Source organism: Eschrichtius robustus, chromosome 14 (assembly GCF_028021215.1).
Source record: "Eschrichtius robustus isolate mEscRob2 chromosome 14, mEscRob2.pri, whole genome shotgun sequence".
NCBI classification, from domain to species: Eukaryota; Metazoa; Chordata; class Mammalia; order Artiodactyla; family Eschrichtiidae; genus Eschrichtius; species Eschrichtius robustus.
The window spans coordinates 56,571,978-56,582,996 of record NC_090837.1 but is presented as its reverse complement, the minus strand read 5'-3'; the positions used below and the strand labels follow the sequence as shown (position 1 = coordinate 56,582,996).

Here is an 11,019-nt window from a genome sequence, read left to right as displayed (position 1 = left end):
CAATAAATTTGAATGTACCTATATACAAACTAGAGTGTGATGAGCGTACTGAAAAACTTTGATTAGTCAGAGGGCCAGAAATCTATTCAGAGCTGTCTCTGTCTAGACAGGTGATGGTTTTAGAAGTTATGTCATCCCTCCAGGCCCCATCCCCCCATCAGTATGTAGTACAGGTGTCTTAGGCTACAACACTATGGCAATAAATATATATTCCATAATAGTTTCAAAACTTTGCTTCAGAAAGCCCTCACAGATCCCACCTGTGTTCATCTTTCCATTTTTACTTCTTCCACTCTAGGTGTATGATGCATCCCTTCTGATGCACAGTGATTGCAATATGGGAACGTCCACCGAAGGGAATGTCATTTCTCCAGGGCCCTGGTCAGAAGACTGAGCCTCTCAGGGCTAGAGGCATCAATGTTACTGCACTGTGTGCTGACAATGCCCCAAAGGGAACTTAGTGAAATATACTCTTCTAATTATCCCTTTCTCCTATTCAACCATTTACCCCACAATTCTGAGAATCTGAGAAACAGGCACATATTTTGTGCCACCTATTTTCCTGTACCAATACTATCCCCTTGTTTTTCCTCCATGTGGGAGGGTGAGTCTAGAATTGCTCACCATAACATGTATCTGATAAAAACCTAAAACCTAGGGTGTACATAATGTAATTGAGGTTCGAGCTAAGAATGTTATCTAAAATAGATGGATGGGTCTACATCTCTCAAAACATTTAAATCTTTTAATAGAAAGCCAGCACGTATGCTATCTTTCACTCATTCTAATTCATTAGTGCAAGTTTAGGTGGTTCCATATTTGCATTGCTAATAGCCCTCCCTCAAAGTGTGTTGACATTGTAGGTTTTCAATGTTGCTTTTTTCCTCTAGCTAATATGGGTAATCTTTTGAAAGGGGACTAACTTTTTAATATAGGCCTCAACACCTATATAGTTGTTTTCTTTCTCAGAATTCCTTTAAAATCTCAGGGATTTGATATCATCCCTACTTATTTATTTAATTATAAAAGAATATTCTTTGGCAGATGTGGTGATAAACTTACTGGAAGCCACTAGAGACAAGAACCTGCTTATTTCTAGTGTTTGTCTCTCTTCTACCCTGCCTGGAGAAAGAACCTCCTTCCAGAGGAAAACTGGAGATTTCTGTCAATCAAGATGTCAAAAGAGTCTTCCGCAGCAGGGGGGCCTCCCTCCCCCTCCCTTCGCCAGCTGGTCAGGGCCTTCCCCTGAACTTCCTCAGAGGCCTTGAAAGTTCAAGAGTACACATTAGCCACCACTTTCCTTCCCAAAAAGTACAAAGAAAAATGCATAATGTATGATAATGGTCAAACTAATAAGAATTAAAGTAAATGGTGTGATATAAAAAGGGTTTCAAACAGGATTAATAATTCTGCAATTTGTTATACAAAGTCAGTTTTTTCCACTTGCAGAGCAAATTTGCCTGGTGGGTTTATTGGTTCACTCATTATTAGGTATATGTCACTTTTATAGTTTCACATTTTTATAGTTTATTAAAAAAAGACATCATTCATGAATAAAACATTTTGGCTCTAGGCTGCTATACACCGAGGTTGGTCAGAGAGATTATACCACCATCCCTGATTTAAAATAATAACCAAAAAAAAAAAAAATGGTCATGAAGAACCTAGGGGCAAGATGGGAATAAAGACGCAGACCTACTAGAGAATGGACTTGAGGACAGGCGGAGGGGGAAGGGTAAGCTGGGACAAAGTGAGAGAGTGGCATAGACATATATACACTACCAAATGTAAAATAGATAGCTAGTGGGAAGCAGCTGCATAACACAGGGAGATCAGCTCAGGTGCTCTGTGACCACCTAGAGGGGTGGGATAAGGAGGGTAGGAGGGAGGGAGACGCAAGAGGGAAGAGATATGGGGATATATGTATATGTATAACTGATTCACTTTGTTATAAAGCAGAAACTAACACACTATTGTAAAGCAATTATACTCCAATAAAGATGTTAAAAATAATAATAATAATAATAATAATGATAATGATAATAATAATAATAATAACCAAACCTACAAAGTAAAAATAGTAAACTATTAGAGGCATATAGGGGGAGTATTCCAAGCTGCAAAGAGAGGTTCATATCTCAGGTAGATTCCTCAGCATCAGTGCCTTTGTTTTTCTTGTCCACTCTCTGGACAGCACCCCTCTAGAGCCCAGCATGTTTTATTTCTCCTGGTTTCTTCTGTGGCCATGCTTACTTTGGTCTACATTGGTTTACTGGGGCTTCTCTCCCTCTCACTCTTCATCACACAGGACAACGGTGCATCTGAGGTGCAATTCATGTGCTGCTATGAATGAAGTGGAGACATGTAGCCTGATGGGCATTTTTTTTTAATTAATTAATTTTTTTTTTTTTTGGCTGTGTTGGGTCTTCGTTGCTGCTCACGGGCTTTCTCTAGTTGCGGCGAGCGGGGGCTCCTCTTCGTTGTAGTGCAGGGGCTTCTCATTGCAGTGGCTTCTCTTGTTGAGGAGCACAGACTCTAGGCACATGGGCTTTAGTAGTTGTGGCACGCAGGCTCAGTAGTTGTGGCTCATGGGCTCTAGAGCGCGGACTCAGTAGCTGTGGTGCACGGGCTTAGCTGCTCTGTGGCATGTGGGATCTTCCCGGACAGGGATCGAACCCACGTCCCTTACATTGGCAGACAGATTCTTAACCACTGCACCACCAGGGAAGCCCTGATGGGCATATTTAATTTTAGCTCTTTTCAGTCACTCTGCCCATTTGAGAGTTCAGAGCTAAGCATCATTGAGTCAATTAGAGCTCTATGAGTAATATTTCTGTGTGTTCACACATTGATTTGGTTGGCGTACATACTATGCTTATCTTGTTCCTGAGAGCTCTGGCGATGTCATGGGGAGGAAGTCCTAGATATTGTGTAGGGCCCTGTGGTTATATCAGGAGAAACAGAAAAGTGCACGGTTCAGCCTATTTAACAGGAACTGTTTGTTAGTTTTGTGTGTCTGCACCAGGAGTTAGCCTAACTATGTGGTTCTAACCCAGCACTGCTCACTACTGTGAGAAGCATGAGCCAGTCACAGCAAAAGGAGACATTGGAGGAGAGCAGAAGAAAAATCGTGAGACTCAAGATATTTTCCCCTAGCTTTCTGCCTTCCATGCTTAAAACTCATGTTTTCCATTCAGAGTAAATTTTCTATCACTGCCATGAAAATAAAAATTATTTCTTAAGAAAAAAAATCAATAAAACTTGATAAATTTACCTTTTCTCCATGATTCAATGAATTTGAATTAATGTATAGCTGTTACATGGCAGAAACCATGGGCAGAGCCAGAAGGGGATACACCTATGATTGCAATTGTTGCTTTTCAAACTGATATTCTTCCTTAGATACATTCTTTACCTATGTATCTCTAATTCTGCAGTTATTTTTAACTTTGCAACATTGTTAATTACCACAGTTCTAACTTATCTTAAAAATTAGAAAACTAAACAAAATAATGAACACATTCAAAATTAAAGGCCATTACATTGACACTTGCAGTACCATAAGCTAACTCATTGCTTCATCTCATTTTACCAAATCTTTAAGTAAATAGTTTTAAAAAAATGATTAGAATTTTTTTTTAAACATCTTTATTGAAGTATAATTGCCTTACAATGGTGTGTTAGCTTCTGCTTTATAACAAAGTGAATCAGTTATACATATACAATATGTTCCCATTTCTCTTCCCTCTTGCATCTCCCTCCCTCCCACCCTCCCCATCCCACCCCTCTAGGTGGTCACAAAGCACCGAGCTCATCTCCCTGTGCTATGCGGCTGCTTCCCACTAGTTATCTATTTTACATTTGGTAGTGTATATATGTCCATGACACTCTCTTACCCTGTCACATCTCACCCCACCCCCTCCCCATATCCTCAAGTCCATTCTCTAGTAGGTCTGTGTCTTTATTCCCATCTTGACACTAGGTTCTTCATGGCCTTTTTTTTTTTTTTTCCCTTAGATTCCATATATATGTGTTAGCATACTGTATTTGTTTTTCTCTTTCTGACTTACTTCACTCTGTATGACAGACTCTAACTCCATCCACCTCATTACAAGTATCTCCATTTCATTTCTTTTTATGGCTGAGTAATATTCCATTGTATATATGTGCCACATCTTCTTTATCCATTCATCTGTCGATGGACATTTAGGTTGCTTCCATGTCCTGGCTATTGTAAATAGAGCTGCAATGAACATTTTGGTACATGACTCTTTTTGACCTATGGTTTTCTCAGGGTATATGCCCAGTAGTGGGATTGCTGGGTCGTATGGTAGTTCTATTTGTAGTTTTTTAAGGAACCTCCATACTGTTCTCCATAGTGGCTGTATCAAATTTACATTCCCACCAACAGTGCAAGAGTGTTCCCTTTCCTCCACACCCTCTCCAGCATTTATTGTTTGTAGATTTTTTGATGATGGCCATTCTGACCGGTGTGAGATGATATCTCATTGTAGTTTTGATTTGCATTTCTCTAATGATTAATGATGTTGAGCATTCTTTCATGTGTCTGTAGGCCATCTGTATATCTTCTTTGGAGAAATGTCTATTTAGTTCTTCTGCCCATTTTTGGATTGGGTTGTTCGTTTTTTTGCTATTGAGCTGCATGAGCTGCTTGTAAATCTTGGAGATTAATCCTTTGTCAGTTGCTTCATTTGCAAATATTTTCTCCCATTCTGAGGGTTGTCTTTTGGTGTTGTTTATGGTTTCCTTTGCTGTGCAAAAGCTTTTAAGTTTCATTAGGTCCCATTTGTTTATTTGTGTCCTTATTTCCATTTCTCTGGGAGCTGGGTCAAAAAGAATCTTGCTGTGATGTATGTCATAGAGTGTTCTGCCTATGTTTTCCTCTAAGAGTTTGATAGTGTCTGCCCTTACATGCCGCAGACCGGCTGCAGAAAGCTAGAAGTTCCTGGCGGTGAGGGGTAAGGAACTGAAAAGCACCAGTATGGGGTCAGAAGGGCCAAGACAACTGATGGTTGCAAGGCAAGTTTATTCAAAGAGCATGAATGTATATATAGGTTTAGTACGGAACGAATATTAGACAATAAATCAGTAAACCTTGTATTTCCACATAATTCTGTCGCCACTATCTATGCGCCACTATCTATGTGCCACTATCTATGCGCCACTATCTATGCGTCAGCATGCCTTATGGGCCATTCTTTGGAGATACAGACTTCCCCCTCAGGGCAGCACGTCCTTCTTCTGGGGAACAACCAGGGGCTCTTAGATCCAGAGCAGGAACCTGGAACGAAACTGGCCGCAAGCCATTTTCCTTTTTTACGATCAATACCGCAGCGTCAGGAGTGCATACCAAGAAAGAGACAAGCAGTTCTCCGGAAAGCAGAAAGCTGAATAAGCTTACAGCTTGGGGGCCACCACATTTCCCCCTTTTTTATTATTTTTTAAAGCTTGATAATGTAGTTTTAAGCCATGAACATCCTGACGCAAGACAGCGAAGCGCCCCATTACAAATCTAACAACACAAGGTAATAAACCGATCACCAATAAAAGTAGTACACCAATTGATATCAGGCCTGAGAGCCCTCCATGAATCCATTGTATCGGATTTAGCCCTTGTAGTTGATCTAATAATCCTTGAATCAAATTCTGGGGTCCATCTTCTTCCAGGTGGGCCTCTTGAATAGCTTGTATTTCGGCATTTAACTTTTGAATATCAAGGCTAATGTGTCCATCAGTCCATACACTTAATATATGCATTTTTACTTTTTCCCAATCCCATTGTGAATCATTATATAAATGTTGAGTTACACAAATCCAGGTATATTTGGCATGACAAATCAAACGCATTTTTAATTTTAAAGCCATAACTTGATCCCCTATTCCTATTAGAACATTTTTTAATTCATCTACTTCCGTTTTTAGTTGGGTATCAATATGACTTTGTAGGGCTAATGCTACACTAGTATTTTTAGATAACTGATTAACATAATGAGCCTGGTGAATAGTTTGTAAAAGAGCAATCCCAGCAGTGGCCGCAGTAGCAGTTAAAGCTGCTAAGGCTAGGATTGCACATATTAAAACACCTATAAATCTCTTTGGTCGTTTTAATGCTTCAGCCAATTCCAGCCAGGCTTGCATGCCAGTGTTATGATACCATGGTTCAGACAAATTAACAGGTAACATTATATAAGAAGGTTGCTTCATAATCATAACAGATGTAGATCCTTTAACGGGCAAAACACAACTACTAAAGATACAATTAACACAAATAATATTATAACCTATAGGATTCATAGTGTTTTCTACAATTAAATCTCCAATCAATAAAGCATAAGGAGGAGCGACGCAAGTAATCACCGGTCTATAAGAAAAGGATAAGGCAAGTTTCCAGAATTCCCATTGCTTGTAAAAAACAAGGCTGTTATTATTAACGGGGACAGAAGAAACTAGTATGGTGCCATTATCATAATCTAAAGTACACCAGACAGAGGCTTTAGTCCATGTATCATTACAAACAGGAAAATCAGACTGCGGGAATTCAGAAGCCATAAAAGCAGGAAATTTTAGTCCTGTGACAGTCTTTACGACCGTAATTTGATGTCCAGCTAATAACGTCCCTTGATTAACTATGGTAGTTTCAATACACAAATAATGTCCAGTATCTTCAATCCTCAAGTGATATATGCATAGAGAATGATCCAACGAAGTATTAGAAGCAAGCTTAGTTACTCTAGCATTCATGTGAATGGGAACGTTATCCTTATACCAAAATACAAAGGTGGATAAATCTTCTCGTCTAGAAACAGTCTGTTTGCAAGGAAGACAAATATTAGATCCCACAGCTTTATAATTTTTACGTAAATGAGTTAAAAATTGAGAATTTACAGTGGTTTGGTAAAAAATAGCATGTTCTAAAGCAACAGCCTTAACACAACCCGAATTGGTACTCATAGGACTTAAACAAACAGGGGAAGTATTAAACCAATTAGAGTAATTAACAGAAGTATTAGTAATAGGCAAATTTCCTAGCACTCTTCCAAAAGTAGAATCATTATAGAAAATTGGAAGGTCAGCTTCCGACCATGTAACAGGTTGTAATAAAGGAGGATCGGGTACATAAGCCCAATAAGATTTAGCCTCTATAGGTGGGGCTGCCAATACAGCTATCATGGCTAAAAAAAAGGTAAGAGGAGAGCGAGGATGAGCACTCTCCTCCATAATCCTACGTGCTTGAAATACTAAACAGTGCAATTGATACTAAGTAATTTGATTTCGATCTCCCCTCGCCTCCCTGACAAGTTGTCTCCTACTCCGTCGCCGCATTCTTCTCGTCCGCCGGGGGAACCGGTTGGGGTGTGCTGTGGTCGATTGCGAGAGCCTCAGGCGACGCATTCTTCGAGTCAGGGTGTTTATTGGTGATGGCATGATAATGTCGAACCAAGCGCTCCGGGAGCCACCGAGGAGAGTCTGCCTCCCTAGGGAAAACACAAACATGGCCTCGGCCCCATACTAAAACAGGGTCTGGTCCATGCCAAAGGTTAGTCATGGGATCTTTCCATTTAACAAGCGCTTTTTCAGGAGGGGTTCCAGAAAGACCCGTAAACAATCGTTCATAAGGCGTGTGACTAAATGCATCTAAAGTTAAAAAATTTAAAATAAATAAAGCATGATTAAGCATAATCTGAGGAGATCTATCATATTCCCCCTTTTTTATTTTTTGTAATGTAATTTTTAATTGTTGGTTGGCACGTTATACAATACCTTGACCCTGAGGATTGTAGGGAATGCCTGTTTTATGTGAAATATGGAAAGTTGCACAAAAATTGGCAAAAGCTTTACTTGTATATCCTGGAGGATTATCTGTTTTTAAAGCTTTAGGAATTCCCATAGATGCAAAACAATGAAATAAATGAGTAATTACATATTTAGTAGATTCCCCAGCCAAAGGCGTAGCACATATAAAATTAGAGTAAGTATCAACAGTTACATGAACAAATTGTAATTTACCAAAAGAGGGAATATGAGTAACATCCATTTGCCAAAGATGATGAGGGAGTAAACCCCGAGGATTGACTCCAAATTGTGGAACAGGAAGGTGGGGTAAACATTTAGAGCAGGACTTAACAATGTATCGGGCTGTTTCTCTAGAAATAGAGAATTGTTTTTGAAGCATAGCAGCAGATTGATGATGTAAATTATGTGATTGAGTAGCAAGATCCTGAGGTTGAGATAAACTTAAGGCTATAATCTTTGTATTTTCGTCAGCCAATTGATTTCCCAAAGACAATGGGCCAGGGAGACCTGAATGGGCTCGAATATGTAATATGGCTACAGGAAAGTCATACTGACGAATAATCTTTTGTAGTTGAAAGAAAGTCTGAAACAATTGAGAATCAACAGTATTGCCAATTATAGCAGTTTCTATGTTACGCAAAATAGTAACCAAATAATGGCCATCCGTATAGAGATTAAAAGAACAATGTGAAAAGATTTGAAAAGCCAAGGAAATCGCATGTAATTCAACTCGTTGGGCAGAGGTATGATCTGTTTGTTCTTTATGAAGTAAGTCATCAGAAATAACCACAGCGATGCCATTGGCAGAACCATCAGTAAAAACATTTGGGGCATTGAGAATAGGAGTTGAACAGATAGTTTTAGGAAAAATAAATAGATGTTGAGTAGCAAAATGAAGGAGCTTATTAGAAGGATAATGATTATCAATAATTCCTGAATATCCAGCAAAAGCAAGAGCCCAAAAATCAGAGACAAATAATAGCCAAGAATATTGATAAGTAGTATAAGGTATAATAATAGAATTTGGTTCATATCCTACCAACTGAATATTTCTTCTACGACCCAATTGAACAAGGGTTGCTATTAACTCATAATAAGGTGTAATGACTTTATTAGGCATATTTTTCATATGAATCCATTCAAGAATTCCTGTTTCTTGCCATAATAAGGCGGTAGGGGTATGTGACGTAGCACAGATTATTAATAGTATAGGTAAAGAAGGCTCAATTCTAGTTAGCTGAGCAGATTGTATTGCTTTGTTTACAAGCTTGAGTGCTTGTTGAGCTTCAGAAGTTAAAATACGAGGGGAAGAAGGATCAGGACTTCCCTTTAGGATATTAAAAAGAGGCTGTAACTGACCCGTAGTTAATTTTAAAGAAGGTCGCAGCCAATTAATATCTCCTAATAACTTTTGAAAATCATTTAAAGTTTTAAGAACGTCAGTCCGTATCTCTATCTTCTGAGGTGTAATATTATAATTTGTGATATACTTACCAAGATATGAGAAAGGTGGGTTCATCTGTACTTTGTCAGCAGCAATGACTAGTCCTGATCGTGACAAATGACTTTGAAGGGAATTATAAGCCTTAAGTAAAATATGTTTATCAGAATAAGCAAGTAATAAATCATCCATATAATGAATAAAATATATCTGAGGGAACTGTTTACGAACAGGGGCAATAACTTGAGCTACAAACTGTTGACATAAAGTAGGACTATTAGCCATACCCTGAGGCAGCATTTTCCATTGATAACGTTGCATAGGTTCTATAAAATTTAAAGAGGGTAAGCTAAAAGCAAATCGCAACTTATCAGCCGGAAATAGAGGAATAGTAAAAAAGCAATCCTTAAGATCAATAATAATAATCATATAATTTTTAGGTATGGCTGCAGGAGAAGGCAAACCTGGTTGCAGAGCTCCCATAATTACCATAGTTTGATTAACAGCACGTAAATCTTGCAATAAACGATATTTTCCCGATTTTTTCTTTATAACAAATATAGGAGTATTCCAAGGGCTATTAGACTTTTCTAGTCTGCCCAAAGCAAGCTGTTCATTAATTATATTATGGGCCGCCATTAATTTCTCCTTAGAAAGGGGCCATTGGTCCACCCAGACAGGATTATCAGAAATCCAAGTTATAGGGTCAGCATGTGGTGGAGGAGAATCCAAGGCCCCTAGAAAAAACCCAAGCCTGTTTTATCCCGTTTATTATCAGTCTGTAAGGGTAATTTATTTCCCTGTTGATTTTTTCCCAAACCATTCCTAGGATCATACCCTTGATTTAACAATATATTAGTTACAGTAGGGTTGGGACTAAGCAATAGGATTCCCATTTGTTGTAATATATCTCTTCCCCAAAGGTTAACTGGCAATCCGGGCAATACGTAGGGTTTGAATATTCCTTGATTACCTTCAGCATCCTGCCAATGTAGGTATTGCGAACTTTGTTGTGGATAATTAGATTGGCCAATACCTTGCAACTGTGTAATGGTTTGGTGCACGGGCCAATTTTTTGGCCAATGTATAAACGAAATAACAGAAACATCAGCACCAGTATCTAATAACCCAGAAAAAGGCCTTCCATTTATTTTTAATACCAATTGTGGTCTTTCCCTACCAATTTGTTGAATCCAGTAAACTGCATCAGAGGAACCGAAAGCCCCAGTTCCTCTTTTGTTATGTTGTAAAATTTTTCCTTCTGGTATATATGGAATTAATAGAAGCTAAGCTATTCTCATACCGGGCGTGATAAGAAAATATCCTTTTGATGTTTGAACCATAACCTTTAATTCCCCTTCATAATCAGCATCAATCACCCCAGGAATAATAGTTAAGCCTTTCATAGACATACTACTTCTTCCAAGGATTATACCAACCGTTCCCTGGGGTAAAGGCCCAAAAGTTCCCGTAGGAAGGGCTTGGGGTCCCATATCCGAGGTTAATAAGAATTGGGTGGAGGCACAGAGGTCCAGTCCTGCACTATTTGGCGTGGCCCTTTGAAGGGAGGACATTCCATTCCCTGAGGAACAAAGGTCTGAGCTGGAGGCGGTGGAGCAGGTTGTGGGGGGATTATTGACATTGCTCCAATTGTTTGATGGGGCCGGAACAGGCCCCTCCGGAAGTTTCCCGACAAGGGAGTTCCATCTTTATGAGTCACTGATCGACATTCTTTAGCCCAATGCCGTCCTCTTTGGCATCGG

At 39.1% G+C, this 11,019-nt stretch overlaps 1 protein-coding gene across 1 annotated transcript; it reads right to left on the bottom strand.

Moving 5' to 3' along the window:
* Positions 1–5,418: 5,418 nt before the first annotated feature.
* Positions 5,419–7,239, bottom strand: LOC137776210 (endogenous retrovirus group K member 8 Env polyprotein-like). The gene has a single exon (XM_068562452.1). The coding sequence runs from the start codon at positions 7,237–7,239 to the stop codon at positions 5,419–5,421; it is 1,821 nt and encodes a 606-aa protein (XP_068418553.1).
* Between the last annotated feature and the right edge of the window lie 3,780 nt (positions 7,240–11,019).